Raw genomic sequence first — 20,410 nt, 5'->3', positions numbered from 1 at the left:
CTCTGTAAGAATGTGTATTTATTTATTTATTCATAAACATTTACCCTTTTTTTGCCTTGAAAGTCGTGAAGTTTTTTTTTCTGGTGAATTTCCTGGATTTTTTCCCCCCACTGTGTTCCGTCCACGTGTTGCCAGGTTCTGCGAGTGAAACAAGCGCTCGGGTCTTATGAGCGAACAGTTTTGCATTCACCTTGCTGTGGCTGTAACCCCCCGACCTTATAATTATGTTTTTGATATTATTATTTTGGTTGAAACATGCCAGGTAAAGTAAACATTTTCTGTTAACCTTTTAAAGTAGTAGTTCTTCCCCAAAATGACTTTTTTTCTATGAAGACTTGAGTTCAATACTATTTTTTTGTATTTCTCGCATTCCAAAGACAAAAAAAATAAAAAGAAATTATTACAATAAATGTACCCCTATTAGTTCCGGATGGGGACCCACATGCATTCGGGTCCCCATCCGGAATCAATGGGGGTACATTTATTGTAATCAAATTATTGTCTTATAGGAATGCAACAAAAAACTAGAAATATTATTGAACTCAAGTCTCCATGGCATCAGTAATCGATAGTAAATAAGTCATTTTGGGGGTGAACTACTCCTTTAATTGAAGTTATCTGGGTTGTAAGGCTAGATATCGTTGGACAATAGGCCTGTAATGTCCAATTAGACAGGATTAGTCATGCTTCACTTGACATCACAATCACAATATTATGTAATATAAATGGTAAGACAGAATTAATTTCCCATTGGATTCCTCAATTCCTCACGACTCACGTCAGTGCAACCACACTTGCAATTTCCCAGAATTGCACCTTTCTAGTTTTATATTATTGTTTTGTCTTTAAATGTTTTGATGAATTGAATACACAGAGGACCCCAATGGAAACAAGTCAAGGTTTAAACGTTTATAGGTTTAAAGGGTAGGCACAATAATCTTAGGCTTCAGCCCTACACCTTTTTGGTCTGTATTTTTTCCCCCTATGAAAGAAAAAAAAATGTGTTGTATTAATTTACCCCTTATGACCAAAACAAAAGGCCTATAGGCTATCCTTTTGTATAACAAAATTAATTCATAATGATAGTAGCCTAATTATTAATAAAGTATTGTAATAGACTAAGCCAATAGCCTACTTACCTCCCCTTTTTCACTGTAAATATCTTCTAATTCTTTTCATTTTATTTTCCTTTTCGTTTTTCTTCTTTATGACTTTATTTTTTCCTTTTGTTATCCTAAGCAAAGTACTGTGTTCCATCCATCTGTCTTTCAATGTTATATGAGATAGGCCTACATAAAGGTTTCTTGTGTAAATAAGCCGAAAACAGCTTACTAAGATCTCCTTTTAGTTGACCTTGTACCAGTGAACTCAACTGTACTGTCATGAAACTGTACCCTTTCCTATGCAAACTTCTAATAAATTCTTCAATCAATCAATCAATCAATCAATCAATCAATCAATCAATCAATCAATCAATCGATTAAATCAATCAAAACATTACAGGAAAACAAGGCCAAAGTCGCTTATAATTAGCAGACATGGCATCACGGTGTTCCGCCCGTCAGGTCTCAACACGCTCGTCAAGTTGCACCAACATACAGAAGTAACTTCCTGTCATGGACGTCAAAAATGACAGATGAGCACACATGAAAAGCGCATACGTGATGATACAGAAACAATAACTAGGCTACATACAAAAATCATGAATTATAATTATTACTGTTTTTGAAATAATGCGAATAAGTACTTGTGTCAGTCAATTACTCTTATTTTGAAATCAATTTACCGGAAAACAAACAGGTTAACACCCAACTTGACTACAGAGTGTTATTTTTAATTGACGAACTGTTTTCAATACGTCACAGATGTTTCTTTTTGGTTTGGATTAACGTTGAGCCGTTTGCGCCCTCTTCTGGTCGGAGACCTGTCATTACTGAATTGACTGATTGATTAATTGAATGTATTAGAAGGGAAAGGTTGCGTAGGAAAGGGTACAGTTTCATACAGTTCACTGGTACAAGGTCAACTAAAAGGATAAGCTCAAGCACTAGACTTATTTAAATTGAGACCTTTTTTAAACTCATATAACATTGAATGACAGACAGATTAAACACAGTATGCAGCAAGAAAGAAAGAAAGAAAGAAAGAAAGAAAGAAAAAAAGCACCACAACTGATATTTTATGTTTCAAAAGTGATCAAAAGTGAGGTTTTTGTTCTCCTTTTTTCCCCCCATTCTTTTTTAAAGTGCAATCTGCATTATTGTCAATCATGTTTATTCTAAAAAAAATAGCCCATCACAAATATTTGTATCTTACTTTCAAAACGTATAGTTCAATGGTGCTTGTAGAGGGTAGTAAATATGTGAACTCATAATGACGTGATCTGAACATAATATGATATAAGCAACAATGGCACTATTATGGTTGCTGTTTAGGCGTGTGAGCTCCATAGAGTTATAATAAGAAGGTGAGCTCCCAAGCAATTTAGCTGTTTCGTCCATTGTAGGGCTGTAGGCACCTACTTTTGTCATTTATTAATTTCACATACAGTTAGGCCTACCTCTAATTTAGAGGAAGCCTCAAAAGTCTAGTATCTGGTCTCGTCCCATAGGGATATCCTTTAGTTTGGACTGGTCACTGGAGTGATGGTTAAGATATTGGACTTTCACGCGGGAGACCCGGGTTCGAAGCCGGGAGAATCAATCAATCAATCAATCAATCCCAATCAATCAATCAGTCAATCAATCAATCAATCAATCAATCAATCAATCAATCAATCAATCAATCAATCCCCATTCCTCCCTCCCTCCCTCACTGACTGTCCAGTCCAGTTGGTGGCGGCAACACCCCTGTTCACCATCCATTAACAAACCCCACAAAGAAGAAGTAGAATCATTCAGTAATAGAGGAAGCAGCAGAAGAAGAAACAAAAAAGGAGAGCCAGTTTAGTTAAAAAATGGCGGAGCTCAGGAGGAGAAGAAGCAGATATCATCCTGACTCTGGCGGCGGCCTCTCGGTCTCCTCCACGCCGCTGGGGACGCGCCGCGGCCCGGGCAGACTGTGTCTCCTGCTCGGCGTGCTGCTGCTGGCCCTGGAGCCCTGCGGAGCCACCACGCACTGGGTGGTCACCGAGGACGGCAAGATACAACAACAAGTAAACACAACACACCGTAATAAACATGTTAGCCGCTCGGTAACGGTTCCTATAGGCTGGGATGCCAAGTTGCTTTGCGAGTTGCGGATCCGGTCTGGGTCTTTTACCGGATACAGAAACGTTTCTTGTATGTATGTGTGCGTGAGAAATGGCCGGATACAGTAGGTGGGCTCTAGACCGGATCACGCTAGTTGGTTCGCGATAGAGACCAGGCTTCCCACGGGTGCTGCGAGGTTAACACGGTTTGCTAAAAAGGCTTCGTTTCGACATCATCTCGCAAGGAAAATAGCAGATCTACGAGCCTGTGGGTCGTAGATCTGCTATTTTCCTGTCTTCTTCACTGACAGACCAGACATGCTAACCATGTTAGCCGCGCGGCTGCTAAAAAGGTTTCGTTTCAACCTCATCTCGCGAGAGGAAAGAACATGACAGATCTACAAGATATCGATGCGTCGCTTCGTGGCGCGTCGATTGCTTGTAGATCTGCTGTCTCCTCACCACCTCTCACGAGATTTCTCTGGCAACACCTTAGTACTACGGAATGTATAACGTATGCTAGCCTGTTAGCAGCTAACGGTGGAGCTAGACTGTCTAGACAACCTTGCTGATTATTGATCCTGTGAATTATTGATTAATTAACGTACGTGTTAATTGTTGACAGTGTCACGTGTGTCGTGTTGGTGTTTATTTTTAGCCCACAATAAGATAAAGAAGCAACCAATTCAATGCCAACAGCTGCTTATTACCGGTATCAGTTGGGTAACATATGTTATTATTATCCTGGTAGATGCCATCTACCAGGATAATAACATATGTTACCCAACTAATTCATTGATTACATGTTGGTAAACATTTACGGTATACTATTAAAATTCAGTGATCTATCTATTCAATACAAAAGATAACTACACACATTTATAACATGCTTCTATTTGGAACTCAATTATATAAATATTCATTGTGTCAAGGCAACAGGTGAACCCTCCCCTAGGGAAATACACCAAAACATAACATTATAAGTTTAAATGAGATGACAATCAGCTCTTGTGAATGTATAGGCTATGTGGCAGAGAGTCACATCCCCAGCCTGAAGCCTCAAAAGTCTAGTATCTGCCCTCGTTCCATAGGACTATCCCTTTGGAGTAATGGTTAAGATATTGGACCTTCACGTGGGAGACACAGGTTCGAAGCTGGGTGGGGAGGTTCGGATCACCTCCGTTAGATATAGAATAAACCTAAAACAAGTGTCCCAATTATAATCTATTCTATACAAAAGATAACTACACACATTTATAACATGCTTCCATTTGGAACTTAATTATATAAAGATTCATAGTGTCAAGGCAACAGGGGAACCCTCCCCCCATAGAAAAATACACCAAAACATTACATTATACAAGTTCAGATGAGATGACGATCAGCTCTTGTGAATGTATAGAATAAACCTAAAACAAGCGTCCCAATTATAATCTACTTAAAGGAGCTATAGTCAACTTTTTCATTGTAGGTGTACATCCTAGTCTACAGACTAGGATGTAAACAAAGTACGGGCCCTGTAAATGTAAACAAAGGGCCAAAATGATTATTTTATCATTATTTTACGCTTTTTGTGGTCATTTTTTAATTGAAACACATATATGAAGCTTATTTTTTTATAAAATATTTTCGAAACATTATTTTTATTTTAGCATCCGTTTTTCAAGAAAAAGTTGACTATAGCTCCTTTAATGGTGTTTGCTTGACCATAGATGCTAAGCATGTTATTTAGACAAGGGGTCTTCAACGTTTTTCAGCCCATGCAGGGACCCCCCCCCCAACACACTCTACATATTGTTGTATAACATTGTGTTGCAGATTAAACGATTTCACAGATACATTCATAGATTTGTTTGACAGCATTATCATCAGTGTTGGATTCATGTTAATATGTATTTTCAAACATTTAACAATTTAAACTGTCAATAATTGGTACACTTGATGTTGGCTCTGCATCTTGGTCCCCCCCCACACACACACACAACGCCAAACGTCAAACGTCTTCGGCGAGAATAGCAGATCTACAAGGCCCCGTTATTTTCAATGAACTAGCCCACACCGGCGGTGTCAGACGCGCGCAACCGCAGGTCTGCCGCCTCGTCTGCCGTGCCGATACGCCACTGTTCTATTTGTCCAGCGTTGCCGCGCATTGAACATGTTCTCCCATGCTTCTCCCCACCGGGGGAAATGGATGTGCTGTGTGGCAGCGCGCCACATCCAGTTGGGGTTACCTCGCGGCACTTCACGTGCGTCGATACCGCGATGCGACGCTGCGCAGCCGTCCGCGTTCAGTGTGTGCTCCCCTTAAGTTGAACCACTGCAACACAGTGCAAAAAGGGTGACAAATCTTAAACATATGACACATTTGAAATAAATTAGATTTGTTTCAAACAAATCTTGTTTCACGAGGGTCCCTGGTATAGGCTTCATTATTACTATATTACAAATACATATCCATTTGGAGGTTGGTGACATGAGAATGATTCAGAACCAGTTATTGAGATTAAAAAAATCTATCTGTACCTGTCTATCTACCTGTCTGGTATCTAAATTAGACATCATGTTGTTTAGACTTTATACTATAGATTGATCCTAGATCTGATGTTTACCATCCTAGTTGCTTTGTAGCAACCTAAATTGATTTTCCCCTCCTTTCTTTACATTCTACGTGTCCATCTACCCTGTTTTGTTTTTGTGTTGTTGACAAGGGTTCACGACGCTACTCTGACCATGGGGTCATCAACATGTCCGCACACGGTGTCCATGGCAAAGACCTGGTCCTGTTTGGCCCGTTTGTTCACACACCATTATTATGTTCTTAGTTATTTTGATCATAAGATCCAATAACTGAATGTCAAGTCTCCAGGGTTTTCCTCAGAATATGCATGACACATTAGGAGTCCACTAGTACTAGTGATTCTCAAATGCTTTATTTGCAATGACCGAGCCTCAGGTCATGTTGACATGAGTGTACACATTGAACCATTTGAACACTGTCAGAGTTACAGACCTGTTATGGTCGTTCACGGTTGGCTCTTTATGTGTTTCTGGTAATATTATTGTCTGCCCATTTTGTATGTCTGTGGCAAAAATTTAATTTTGACTAAATTGAAATCAAGCGAGCTCTGATCTCACACTTCATCCATCGGGTGAAAAAAAAAGCATTTTTTGAGCTTGTACATCAATATATATATATATATATATATATATATATATATATATATATATATATATATATATATATATATATATATATAATTTTTTATGTTAACCCTGCAAGACCCAAATTAATTTCTAATTAATTAATAATAATAATAATAATCAGATGGTGTTGTACGAGTCCTAATCAGAGGAAAATTTAATGTTTAAAAAATAATATTGTTTTTGTAATAATGCCATAAATCATGCTCTAATTTGCATTTTGGGGATATTTTTCACAATAATAACATGTGTATATGTTCTAGACATTCTAATGATCACCAAAAAAAAAGTATTACAGGTATTTTACTTTTTTGTGAGGAATAGCTTCAGTGAAAAAGTGAGATGTTGACATCTTTAAGTGGTGGGAATGGTGTTTCCTTTTTTCTTAAGTTAACGCACTACATGACCGCACTATACAGCGTCACACAAAAGCATCAAAAGTAGCAGACCCACACAAGCTCGAAAATGCAGCGCACGTTGATCTTATAGACCAGGGTTCCCCAATTAGCTTTCCCCAAGGGCCGAATTATGTCTAGGGTACCAAGCCGAGGGCCACAACATTGCAGGGGGCGACAGTGGCGTTCCCACTACTCCAGCGACAGTTTTCGTCATTGTCGGGTGAAAATCTGTCCAAAACCGTTCGTTTTGAATTTATCATTTAAAAAATGATTTAAACTAGTGAAAACAGCCGATCTGCTGTTTTCACTACTTTTGTGCGACGGCCTTGTATGATTTGCGAAAGAACGTACAAATCTGGAGATACGAGATTTCCACCTGACATTGACGATATACTAGTGTTGTTGCTGCTCTTATACCACCATTATTACTGGGGCTGGTGTGGGCCAGACAGTAGTTGCGCGGGCCGCCTATTGGGGAACACTGTTATAGACTATTATTGAATTTAAATCCTGAAAGGTTAGTTTTGGACATATTGAGGTTTCCAGCCGACAGCGTCGCTATTAGGGCTGTCACAATTATTACACAATCGTCAAATCGTGATTATTTTACATAATCGCGATTATTTTTCATAATCGTCATAATCGTTTCCATGTTGAAAAACTTTCATATATTTAAAAAAATAGTAAAAGATAGTGGAAATAGCAGATCTACAAGCTCACAACGTGTCGCATCGCGACGCGTTGTGAGCTTGTAGATCGGCTATTTCCACGATCAATGTTCTTTTTTAAGTATAAAGTTGTCAAATATGTCAGTAATTTCTCTGTATATTTAGGTTATGTGTCATATTTACCATGTGCAACTTCAAAGCCTAAAAGCCAAACAGAAATGTAATTGTCATTGACAAAAACACAATTAAATCGTTAATCGCAATTATTTGAGGGACAAATAATCGTCATGTCAAATGTCATAATGGTGACAGCCCTAGTCGCTATATGACATTAAGCAATGTTGCATGTTCTCTGTGGTTGTGTAAATGTCCTTGGCACTCGTCTCTCTGCATCAGCAAGGGATGGTGTTTGTACAAGTACTTTCTTTTTTTGGAAGCGCGTGCTGCTGATGAGTGATGATGACGTGTTGTTTGCCGTTGCAGGTGGACTCTCCTCTGAACCTCAAACACCCTCATGATGTTGTCATTTTCATGAGACAGGAGACGCGTGTCAACTACCTCAAGAAACTAGAGGTGTGTGTGTACTGTGTATCCGTAACATCTTTTGATATATGGACTAACTTGTTGTGTTATCAAATGTACCATGCAGGGCATTACTGCAGCTTTCTTTGGGCGGGGGGGGTAGATGGATAATACCAGAAAGTGTTTAATGTGAAAGAGAGTTTAATTTGAATGCCAAAACACTTTGATTTCAAATATTGCATATATAGGGGTGGCATAGCTCAGGGGTAGAGAAACCGTTATTAGAGCACGAAGGGTTCCCAGTTCGAATCCGGGCTCCCCCTGAGTTAATGTCGAAGAGTCCTTGAGCTAGACTCTGAACCCCTAATTGCTCCCGGTGAGCAGGTTGGTGCCTTGCATGGTTTCCTCCGCCACTGGTGTATGAATGTGTGTGTGAATGGGTGAATGTAATGCTCAATCTCTGTAAAGCGCTTTGGATAAAAGCGCTATATAAATGCAACATTTACCATTTACCATTTATGTGTTTGGAGAACGTATTTATAGTTGGAACGCTCCCTCTTTTCACCAATATCACAATTTGCACATACTTGAGATTAAAAGATGTATTGGAAATAATTTGATTATAATACATTTACCCCCATTGATTCCGGATGGAGAACCAAATGCATTTCGGTCTCCAGCTGTAATCAATGGGCCTACAAAGTCTCCTCAAACTATTGGCTTCGGAATGCGACAAAAACTAAAACATCTTATTGAACTCAAGTCTCCTTGGGGTGAGTAATCAATTTAAAAACGTCATCTTGGGGGTGAACTACTCCTTTAAGTAATATTTAAATGAAATATTACATGTACAAACAGAGTCAAATGGACCCTAATGGGTAAAATAGACCATAACTGTCTCTCTCTGTTCAAAGTAGCAGACACAGCTTGTAGATCAGCTATTTTTGCTATTTGTGACTGTATATGCAATGAGGCCCTCTGGAGTGAGTGTGAGAATATAGTGGCCCTCTCCATCATCAAAGTTGCCCACCCCTGCTGTAATATCATGCAAACAGTGATGTGACTTGCAAACGACAAACGAGTGATAGAATAGCGATCGTGCAAGTGTCATCATTCATTTCAGAATACTACACTTGTGTTTTGCTTGTTTGTGTTGAAGAGGTAAAACAACGGGTTGTACTGAGCATTTAGCTGTGTTGTTGCTGCTTTGTGTAGAAGAGGTAAAGCAACCGTTGTACTGAGCATTTAGCTGTGTTGTTGCTGCTTTGTGTAGAAGAGGTAAAGCAACCGTTGCACTGAGCATTTAGCTGTGTTGTTGCTGCTTTGTGTAGAAGAGGTAAAGCAACCGTTGTACTGAGCATTTAGCTGTGTTGTTGCTGCTTTGTGTAGAAGAGGTAAAGCAACCGTTGTACTGAGCATTTAGCTGTGTTGTTGCTGCTTTGTGTAGAAGAGGTAAAGCAACCGTTGTACTGAGCATTTAGCTGTGTTGTTGCTGCTTTGTGTTGAAGAGGTAAAGCAACCGTTGTACTGAGCATTTAGCTGTGTTGTTGCTGCTTTGTGTAGAAGAGGTAAAGCAACCGTTGCACTGAGCATTTAGCTGTGTTGTTGCTGCTTTGTGTAGAAGAGGTAAAGCAACCGTTGCACTGAGCATTTAGCTGTGTTGTTGCTGCTTTGTGTAGAAGAGGTAAAGCAACCGTTGCACTGAGCATTTAGCTGTGTTGTTGCTGCTTTGTGTAGAAGAGGTAAAGCAACCGTTGTACTGAGCATTTAGCTGTGTTGTTGCTGCTTTGTGTTGAAGAGGTAAAGCAACCGTTGCACTGAGCATTTAGCTGTGTTGTTGCTGCTTTGTGTTGTAGAGGTAAAGCAACCGTTGCACTGAGCATTTAGCTGTGTTGTTGCTGCTTTGTGTAGAAGAGGTAAAGCAACCGTTGTACTGAGCATTTAGCTGTGTTGCTGCTTTGTGTAGAAGAGGTAAAGCAACCGTTGTACTGAGCATTTAGCTGTGTTGTTGCTGCTTTGTGTAGAAGAGTTAAAGCAACCGTTGTACTGAGCATTTAGCTGTGTTGTTGCTGCTTTGTGTAGAAGAGGTAAAGCAACCGTTGTACTGAGCATTTAGCTGTGTTGTTGCTGCTTTGTGTAGAAGAGGTAAAGCAACCGTTGTACTGAGCATTTAGCTGTGTTGTTGCTGCTTTGTGTTGAAGAGGTAAAGCAACCATTGTACTGAGCATTTAGCTGTGTTGTTGCTGCTTTGTGTAGAAGCAGCTGGTGGCCCAGAAGATCCACATCGAGGAGAACGAGGACAGGGACACGGGCCTGGAGCAGAGACATTACAAAGAGGATGCAGACTGCATCATGGCCAAGGTCCCTCTGGGCGACCTGGACCTGTACGATGGCACCTACATCTCCCTGGAGAGCAAAGACATCAGGTCAGCAAGCATCTCTTCAGCAGCAGCATCACATGTCTGCTCTGGCGTTGGCCAGACTGTTGCCCCCCTGCAATTTTGAAATGCTTCCCAACCGATCATACCGTCTGGAGCACGGTAGCTCTGATCATGAGCAAGAAAACGCGGATGTGAAGCCTCCTTCCCTGCTTCTGTTTCGTCTTTACAGTCACATAAACGTATCCTAATATAAATCAAAATCATCTAATCGTATCCAGGTTGCTGCTTAGCACAAATGGAAATGTAAAAATCAAATGTAAATATATTTGAAAATATATTTTCGTGACCGGAAATAACGAACAGACGAACGAACTTCCGTGTTTGGATTTCGGGAGGTTTAGTTCCAGACTCTTGTATTTGAAGATTGTGGAATAGTTGTCTGGCTACACGAGACTATCAGATACTGTATCTAACTGGCCTACCAAATCTGTCTGTCTGTCTGTTAGTGTCTGCCTGTTATGTTTCTCTTTCCATCTCCCAATTTCCACGCCACACTTTGAGCTTGTGGATCTGCCACTTTTGATGCTTTTATGTGACGCTGTAATATGATCAGTCACGAAGGGCGTTAAAAACACAAAAGGTTAAAATAAGAGGTTTCTGCCCGACGACAACAACATTGCTTACAGTGTGTCATTGTTTTACTGTAGTCCTGAAGAGTACGTGGACTCCCGGTCACCCCTCCCCCCTGATCTGGATCGTCCTGACTGTTCCAAAGTGTTGGAACTGCCCTACAGCATCCACGCTTTCCAGCATCTCCGGGTGAGTAAAGTGGACAGCACCTAGCCTCATTTATACTAGAGAGGAGAGGAGTGGACAGCCCCTAGCCTCATTTATACTATTCAACACTAAAGATGCTTTAACTGTGCCAGGCCTGTGTGTGATGGCTCCCCTGTGCTGTGTTGTGCAGGGTGTGCAGGAGAGGGTCAACCTGACCTCCCCACTGCTCTCTAAAGAGGACCCCATCTTCAGCTCGCTGTCACACAAGCTGGGCCGCAGCATGGACGAGGTGGGCCACCGCATCCACCAGGCGCTGCTCAGGGTGAGAGGGACCTCTTCTTTTTGTTTTGTTTACCTAAACAGCAATGTGTTCAAATGGTTACATTTCTGCTTTTGGACTTTTTGGACACGTTCTCCTTTTACGCTTAATTAATAATGGTTTCCCAGAGGTACTTTTGCTGCTCCAACCCTGTGGAATTCACTTCACTACGCTCATACAGACTTCAAACCCACCTCTTCAATATGGCCTTCCCTAGCTCAGGGTTTCCCAAACTTTATTTTTTTCACTCCCAGCATCTTATATTTATAGCATATCGTCGTTGTCGGGTCCAAAACCGTTCGTTTTGTATTTATCATCTATAAAATGTACTAAACTTGTGAAAACAGCAGATCTACAAGCACACAACTCCTTGCATCGCGAGGCGTTGTGTGCTTGTAGATCGGCTGTTTTCACTAGTTTTGTGCGACAGTCTTGTATGATGAAGCAGATCTTTGCTTTACCAAAAGACGAACACATTTGAAACTTGGAGATACAAGGTTTCTGCCTGACAGTGACGATATATCAGTGATTATGTTGCTAGGAAAACGTTGAGATAACAGCCATTTTGGTTAGAATTGACTGAAAATAACTGTACTTCAAGTTTAAAATGATACTAAATATTTTTTCAAGTATCCAAATAAATTATCTCACGGCACCCCTGGACTGCCGTCGCGGCACCCCAGGGTGCCCCGTCACCCACTTTGAAAACCCCTGCCCTAGCTAACTGCACACACCCCTGTCTCACCTTTCCACTGTATATATTATGTTCCCTAATAAAGTTAATATTCTTTTGTTGCCCCCCTAATCTAAAGCTTATTTTTAAAGTGCTATATACATTTGAGATTATTATACTGTAAACAAAGTAAAGCATACTCCATCGCGTGATGGCATCTATTGCCAAAAAGAACAGATCTACAAAGTAGTGCATTACTCCGCCGTTGGCTCCTTGAGTACTTGTTTTAAATGTACGTTTCATCTGTACACTCTGTTGGAAACTAATTGCACCTTAGGGTGGGAATAATAAAGCCGTTGAATAGAATTGTGTGCCTGTTAAAAAAAATCCCTGTCATCGATATGTAGGGCTGTCACAATTATTACATAATCGTCTAATCGCAATTATTTGACATAATCGCAATTATTTTTCATAATCGTCATAATCGTTTCCATGTTGAAAAATTGTCATATATTTTTTTTAAAGTAAAAAATACTGGAAATAGCAGTTCTACAAGCTCACATGCGACTATTTCCACTATCAATGTTCTTTTTTAAGTATAAAGTTGTCAAATGTGTCAGTAATTTCTTTGTATATTTAGATTATGTGTCATATCTACCATGTGCAACTTCAAAGCCTAAAAGCCAAACAGAAATGTAATTGTCAACGGCAAAAACACAATTAAATCGTTAATCGCAGTTATTTGAGTGACAATTAATCGCCATGTAAAATGTCATAATGGTGACAGCCCTATCGATATGTGCCCCTGAAAACCAGAAGTGGACGCGAGGCTACTTCCTCTGGGAAGTGGAACTTGAATCTGCATATTGCAGAACAACTTTACTCCTCCTGACCAAAGTCTATGCAAACGCAGGAGGCCAGGGAGCCATAAATGCAGATCTAAAGATCTTAGATGGTTGCTTGCTACATCATAACCATCAATATACCTATTATAGCATATCGTTACTGTTGGGCAGAAACCTCTTATCTCCATATTCTACTTGTTTTTGTGTTTATTTTTTTCTTAAAAAAAATGCCTTACTTGATCATATTACATCACCAAAAGTAGCAGATCCGCAAGCTCGGAATGCTTTTTGAAGTTGAATTTGAATTCTGAAAAGTAACAGTATTGGACACTACAGTATATGAGGTTTCCAGTTTCCACCCGACAGAAGATATCATATTGTTGCTGTCGAGTTGAAACCTCATGTCCTCATGTTTCAGATTAGAACATTAGATCTAAGTTCAAATCATGCCGCAAAGCGGCACACTTTGAGCGTGTAGATCGGTTTACTTTTGTGTAACACTGTAGTATGATCAAGTAGGGTATTAATTTACAGGGGGGGAAACATTCTAAAAAAGTTAGAATGCAGAGTTAAGGGCTTTCTGCCCCACTGCAATGATATGTGAGCTGTCCTGACTGAACTGAACCCTTGATAACAGTCAGTATTAGACTGATTATTCCAATTGAACTTTAGAACTGGGGTATGAGCACTTGTTGTCAAAGAATGGACAGCAGTTTCAGTGCAGGCCCTTTTCAACATACTTTACTGAGATAGCGGCATTTTTATGAACATTGTTTGTATTTGTTTGATTGATTGAATACTTTTTTTTTTTTTTTTTTTTTAGTTTCCAAAAAGTACAGAGGTACAATTATTCAATAATATGCTAACATGATAACAAAAAACGACTTTGTGGTCCTTTGTATTCAATTCATCAGACATTAATTTAACTCATCCAGTGCCCGGAATCTCCACTAGAGGGCGCCCAGTGGCCAGAGAATCCACCATAGACATACGCTGTATATGCACAAGCCGTGCGCAGCCATGACGCATGTGAACACTTTCCTTTGTGTCATGAACAGGAACAGGATGAAGTTGATTTAGCCGTGATTAAACCTTGCTCCCCTCATAGAAAGGCATAGAACAGAGAAAATGAGCTCCAAAGATCCTGGATTGCATTGGAGTGGACGGCAAATATCGGCGGCGCGACGCTCTCGCGGGCCGATGTAAACAAATCGCGGCCGGCGGCCGGCTCGAAAATTTACTAGTTCGCGATCGGCGCAAAAAGAGTTAAGACAATAATATACAATAAATCATCAATACTAGTAGCAGTAAAAGTATCAAAAAGTCATTCATTTTGGTGAGCTAGACCTCACACTTTGATCTGTATTTACTGTATCTAACAATTTATATGAACCTTGCCTCTGTTCTCCCTTTTCGGGTAGATTATTATTTTAGTGGTGGTGAGGTTTCTGATAATTAAAAAAAAAAAGATACACTGTACAAAAAAAACAACTCGAATCCAGGACTTTGAAAACAAGACCATGATAAAAAACATGATAATTGTGTGTGCGTGTGTTCCAGAACTCAACGTCCTGGGTCCTCTACAACCTGGCCTCGTTCTACTGGCGGATGAAGAACGAGCCACGCAAGGCGGTGGACTGTGTGGTTCGAGCCCTGCACTTCTCCCCCAGGTACCACAATGACCGGACATACTCTGTCTTCGGTAAGGCCTTCGGTGTGTGATCTAATCTCTCAAGACAGATTCAGAGCTCCGCAGCTGAATCTGTCGGCAGCTCCCCGTTACAACGTGTAGAGTTAGGAATGTTATAGTCTCGCGTAACCAGACAACTATTCCACACACAATCTCTGAATGCTGTATAGAGTCTGGAACTACAGCTCCCGAACGGCGAGTATCGGAAGCTGACATTTCCGTTCACACGGGAGCATTTGCAGTCTGGCCACGCGAGACTAAGAACGGGTGTCGCACCAAATTCTGGGCGCTGGGTACAAGGATTCACTCACATTTTGTGCTTTAACTATTGAAAATTAGCAGATATACAAGCTCTGTAATCGAGCGCGCGCTGTGAGCTTGTAGATCTGCTGTTTTTGACAAAACATGAACATTTGTGCAAGTCGTGCCCCTGATGGCCTACTGGTCCAAGCGCATGTACATTAGACTTTGTGTAGCTTGCAGTGGGTCGCTGATTCGATTCCCGAGCCCGTCCCAGGTTTGCTGCGTGTCTCTCCCCATCTCTCCCCCCATTTCCTGTCGATCTACTGTCTGTCAATAAAGGCATAAAAAAATGTTCCTATGTCAAGGGGAGCACACATTGGATGCGGGCGGCTGCGCAGCGTCGCGTTGCGGTATCGACGCACGTGAAGTGCAGCGCGGCAACCCCAACTGGATGCGGCGCGCTGCCACACAGCACATCCATTTCCCCCGGTGGGGAGAACCATGGGAGAACATGTTCACCGCGCGGCAACGCTGGAAAAATAGAACAGCAGCGTATCAGCGCGGCAGACCTGTGGCTGCGCGCGTCTGACGCCGCCGGTGTGGGTTAGTTCATTGAAAATAACAGGACCGTATTTTTTTACGCGCCGCCTCCACGTCCAGTGTGTGTTCCCCTTCAGTGGTGCTCAAACCTTTTCATGTGAAGGACCCCCAAAATGATATGTATTTGGCCACGGACCCCCATCTCAAATATTTAGTTCCAGGGACCCCCACAAGCAAAATTTCAGTTACAAATGTTTGCTTAAAACATACAAATATTCAAAGATTTGCACACATTTTCTTGAGTTTTCAAAAATAGCGGATATACAAGCTCACAGCGCTGTGAGCTTGTATATGTACTATCTTTCAATAGCTAAAGTATAATAAAAATTAAGGCCCCTCCACCTTGGGAGGCCCCTGACTAGGAATGTTAGGAATGTAAACAAAGACACGTGGACACTGGACAGGAAGTGGTGGGGGGCTGGAGGCGGACCAAACGGGTCAACTTCCTGTCATCCACATTCCATTGGGCGCTGCCCCCAGAGGCAAACTCAAAGGAAAACAACAGCAAGGGGGTGCTGTTTCTTTGGTGATGGGTTGTCTTGTGTGAGACCAGTTAACATGTATGTGGCTGCAGACTCCCAACAGTGAACACAAACCTGTGTGTGTCCCCAACACAGACAGCACAAGGACGTGGCCCTGGTCAACATGGCCAACATCCTGCACCGCGCCCACTTCTCAGCGGACGCCGCCATCCTGGCACACGCTGCCCTGGACCTGACCTCAGATCAGTTCACCAGCCACTACACACTGGCTAACATTTATGCTGTAAGTAGACTATAACTGACCTCAGGTCTGTGCCAACAGCCACTACAACATTTATGCTGTAAGTAGTCTGACTAAGTAGGCTTTTTGTGTTCATCTTTTAGCATAGCTTAAAACTCCCTGCTTCGAGTCTCAGCTAAGGGGTCTTTGGCCTGAAAAACCTGCTGTGTTCAGTGCGCTTACTATTTTTATTACGCCTCATTCATAACAACATTGAAAAATTTAAATAATTCAGCACTTTTCCACATTTACTTCCTGTCATTTCACCACCCCAACCTGCTGATCTCGCTTTTCTCCAGCATTCATACTGTAGACGATCTACAAGCTTACAACGCCTCGCAGCGCGAGGCGTTGTGAACTTGTAGATCTGCTAGTTTTGGCTAAAGTTATCAGAATATGGACGTTAGGGTTCAAGTGGTTAATATGAAAAAGGAGAAAAAAGTTTTCTATAACACAAAGATTTGGAGGACCCCCTGTAGTAACTCTGAGGACCCCCTAGGGGCCCCGGACCCCCTGTTGAAGACCCCTGCGATAAACGATAATATCGATTATCGTCCCATTCCTACTCTTAACAACGTCTGTCTCTGTGTCTCTGGGTCCAGATGCTGGGGGAGTACAACCACTCGGTGCTGTGCTATGAGCAGGCACTGCAGGCCCAGCCTGGCCTGGAGGGGGCGCTAAGGAGGAAGCACGCTGTGCTCTGTCAGCAGAAGCTGGAGCAACGCCTGGAGGCCCAACACAGGTACTGTATGGGCCTGTCACCATTATTACATCATCGTCTGATCCCAACACAGGTACTGTACAGGCCTGTCACCATTATTACATCATCCTCTAATCCCAACACAGGTACTGTATGCGAGTGTTCCTACCATAGGAGACGCGTGTGCATGAATTAGAAAGCGCGGCCTGTGATTGGCTGGAGCGGAGTTCTGGAGCGCTCGGCTGTGGTCACTTGGACTGCGCGGGCGGGTGTGAATGCGTTTATCGTGGGCTTGGACTTGGACAGGGCGTTTATCGTGGGCTTGCCCAGGCCTTACGGCCTGGGCATAAATATAACGATTGCATTCACCACGGCTTCGTAACTCGCGCGGCGCTCCGCCGGCCGCGCGGCCCTGGCCCGCTCTTCGCGGCCCCTCGCGCCTGCGGCGCTCGGGGGCGAAGAGCAGGACCAAGGTCCGCTGGCCTTCGCGCCGCTTGCAATGTCGTGGACAATAAAACGAGCGCTCCTTCAAACGGCGTCTCCTACGGTAGGAATAATAGCGTACTGTATAGGCCTGTCACCATTATTACATCATCGTCTGATCCAACACAGGTACTGTATAGGCCTGTCACCATTATTACATCATCGTCTGATCCAGGGGTTCTCAAACCTTTTTAGGCTCTGACCCCCAAAATAAACATATTTGAACTGGGGACCCCCACCCTGACAACACTTGGAATTGTAGGTATTACATTTGATGTGACTCGGTTCCACTCACAACGCCTTGCAACGCATGCAGATCTGCTATTTTCACAATGTTCGCCTCTTGCTTACTTAAAGGGGAAGACCACCCATTTTCAATATTGAACTGTGTCATTAATATACCTTAGAGGAGTTGTGTGGAAATAGAAAAAAGTTCCCCCTCTTCTGTGTTGCCCAGAACTGGAGGATTGATTTTGGGGTTTGTATTGTAAAGTACAACTTGATTACATCACACATTGTACTTTAAATACAAACCCCAAAATCAATCCTCCAGTTCTGGGCAACACAGAAGAGGGGGAACCTTTTTCTATTTCCACACAACTATTTCCACACAAAATTACACGAGAGGGTGTTGGTTGTCTGTTTCTCAACGCCTCGCATCGCGAGGCGTTGTGTTCTTGTAGATCTGCTGTTTTCAATAGTTTAGTACATTTTATAGATGATAAACACAAAACGAACGGTTTTGGACATACAAGGTTTCCACCCGACAACGACGACATTCTATAAATATAAGGTGCTGGGAGTGAAAATTATAATGTAGGGCTGCCTCGGATTAAAAAAAAAATATTTATGGGGTGCCCTGAGACAAAAGAGTTTGGGAACCCCTGCATTAGAGCTCAGTTTAGTCTGAGAGGCCTTCCCTCTGACCAGGGGGGCCACACAGGGGCGCGCTGCGTGTGACACGATTTTCTAATCTCACTTCCATGTTCTATCATGACGGAGCATCCACACACACACACACACACACACACACACACACACACCACGGTGACAGTGAGTCATAAGCCCTTTTACACACAGCCGGTAGTCACGCTGTAGCTCTGTGTTAGAAGAAGGCACGGACATGGAATGGGGCGGTCGCTCTCTTTGACTCACTGTCGTAACCACGTTAAGTCGTCAGCAGACCAAATTACGTCTTTGTAGAAGAGAGGACAGACGGACGGGTCCCTTGCTGGGCGGGAGGGACAGCGGTGTGACGAGCTGCTGTCACGATCCTGACATTTTAGGATCGTATCATACCTGCCAACCTTGTCATACAAGCACTTGTGATTATTAGTAGGGTTGGGCAATATGCAATTTCTGGCCAATATCCGATAATAATTCATTGCTGTTATGGCCGATAACCGATATGAACCGCTGTCAGTATGATCTTATTCTGTATTAGAAGTATAATAATAAATAAAACGTATGAATTTGAAAAAGTAATGCCTCTTTATTCCAAAACCAGGGATGCACCATTATTGAAATGCTGGTCCACATCCCAACATAAACGGCTTGAATGTAGTATTTTTATTTAACAATATTCCAACTTGTTGACCCTTTCGAAAGCTTCCCCAGAAAACACTGATAGACACTGCAGCCTTCATCATCACAAAATACTTTTTCAGACATTTTATTTTTTATTTTTCAACATAATTATTATAAAATAAAATATTGGCTAACACCGGTCCGATATATTATTTAATTTGATATCGGTTCGATACCGATATTGCATTTGAAGGCCTCCTAATGTGCCATAATGTCGTAGTAAATCAGTGTCAAACATATTCTGAAGAAAACCTGGAGACACTATTAAACGAGAGGGTGTTGGTTATGGTGATTATAGGAACGCCTGAAGGCCGAGTGCCCGCAGGCAACGCAGACGTTCCAATAATCACATGACCAACACCCTACAGTGTAATATTGCAATTATTCAACAGTTGCCCTAAAAAAAAAATAACAAACATTTCAACTTCATTTCATTGTAATTAAGATATTCGATAGAAATGTGTAATTGTTGAATGCCACATTTAGCTACTATGTCCCTGAACTTCACATGAAAACTGCTAGCCTAGCCGCTAGCATAGTGTTGAGAGCAATCGGCACAGCTGAGCTGATATCTTTGTTTGATGAGAACTGTGTGGTAGTGCTCGTTATTCACTCAGCTGAGCTGATATCTTTGTTTGATGAGAACTGTGTGGTAATGCTCATTATTCACACAGCTGTGCTGATCTCTTTGTTTGATGAGAACTGTGTGGTAATGCTCATTATTCACACAGCTGAGCTGATATCTTTGTTTGATGAGAACTGTGTGGTAATGCTCGTTATTCGCACGGGCAGAGAGCGATTTCAACCAATCAGATTGCTTCGTCGGAACTACCTGTTGTATAATTGGGTGTTCTACCACATAAGGACAAGGCCAGTGACACATTAGTTGTGTCCCTGTACGGACCATAGACTGTAAACAATGCGAAGCCGTTGGTTTCTATGCTGCGAAAATGACGTTTTTTTGTCCCTTGTATGGGTGTCGCCATCATTGTTTTAATGGTCCACCGTTGGCTGCCAACGGTCACGTGGAACCGCAGGGATACATGGGAGAATGTGGTGTTGAGCCTCCCGCAATAAAGCACACAAAGAAGAACACAGCAGGCTAGTATCAGTTTAGTTGGCCACTCCCCCCGCAAATGTATCTTCAATTTTAACATAAATGGGACCATATTTGCACAAAACCCATATCATGGTGATTGAAAGGGAGTTTTTCACTAGCGACAGGAACCATAAAGTATTTATGACAACGTTTATTAAGGTTAGAAAATCAAAGGGGAAAACGAATGGGGTCCAATGTAGACAAATTCTTTTTGGTACCTCGCGGGGGAAAAACAGCGCAACTAGCGGCCAAACATAGGAATTTATAGTTCC

At 42.0% G+C, this 20,410-nt stretch overlaps 2 protein-coding genes across 2 annotated transcripts in view; one reads left to right on the top strand and one right to left on the bottom strand.

The window, feature by feature from the left end:
• traf6 (TNF receptor-associated factor 6) overlaps window positions 1–86 on the bottom strand; it is a gene marked incomplete at its 3' end in the record, with an annotated part of 26,231 nt that extends 26,145 nt beyond the window's left edge. The window contains exon 1 of the mRNA XM_080730390.1: window positions 45–86. The remainder of the gene's footprint in view (window positions 1–44) is intronic.
• Window positions 87–3,020: 2,934 nt separating this feature from the next.
• Window positions 3,021–20,410, top strand: part of ttc17 (tetratricopeptide repeat domain 17) — a 55,053-nt gene continuing 37,663 nt past the window's right edge. Inside the window, exons 1-8 of the mRNA XM_080729516.1 lie at window positions 3,021–3,154; window positions 7,941–8,030; window positions 10,236–10,405; window positions 11,068–11,179; window positions 11,328–11,459; window positions 14,535–14,644; window positions 16,125–16,272; window positions 16,872–17,011. Coding sequence (XP_080585642.1) covers window positions 7,989–8,030; window positions 10,236–10,405; window positions 11,068–11,179; window positions 11,328–11,459; window positions 14,535–14,644; window positions 16,125–16,272; window positions 16,872–17,011 — 854 coding nt within the window. The 5' untranslated portion in view covers window positions 3,021–3,154; window positions 7,941–7,988. The remainder of the gene's footprint in view (window positions 3,155–7,940; window positions 8,031–10,235; window positions 10,406–11,067; window positions 11,180–11,327; window positions 11,460–14,534; window positions 14,645–16,124; window positions 16,273–16,871; window positions 17,012–20,410) is intronic.

The sequence above is a fragment of the Nannobrachium achirus genome (assembly GCF_963921795.1).
Source record: "Nannobrachium achirus genome assembly, chromosome: 7".
Lineage (NCBI taxonomy): Eukaryota > Metazoa > Chordata > Actinopteri > Myctophiformes > Myctophidae > Nannobrachium > Nannobrachium achirus.
Note: the sequence above shows the minus strand (reverse complement) of the source record. Positions and strands in the feature narration are given on the sequence as shown.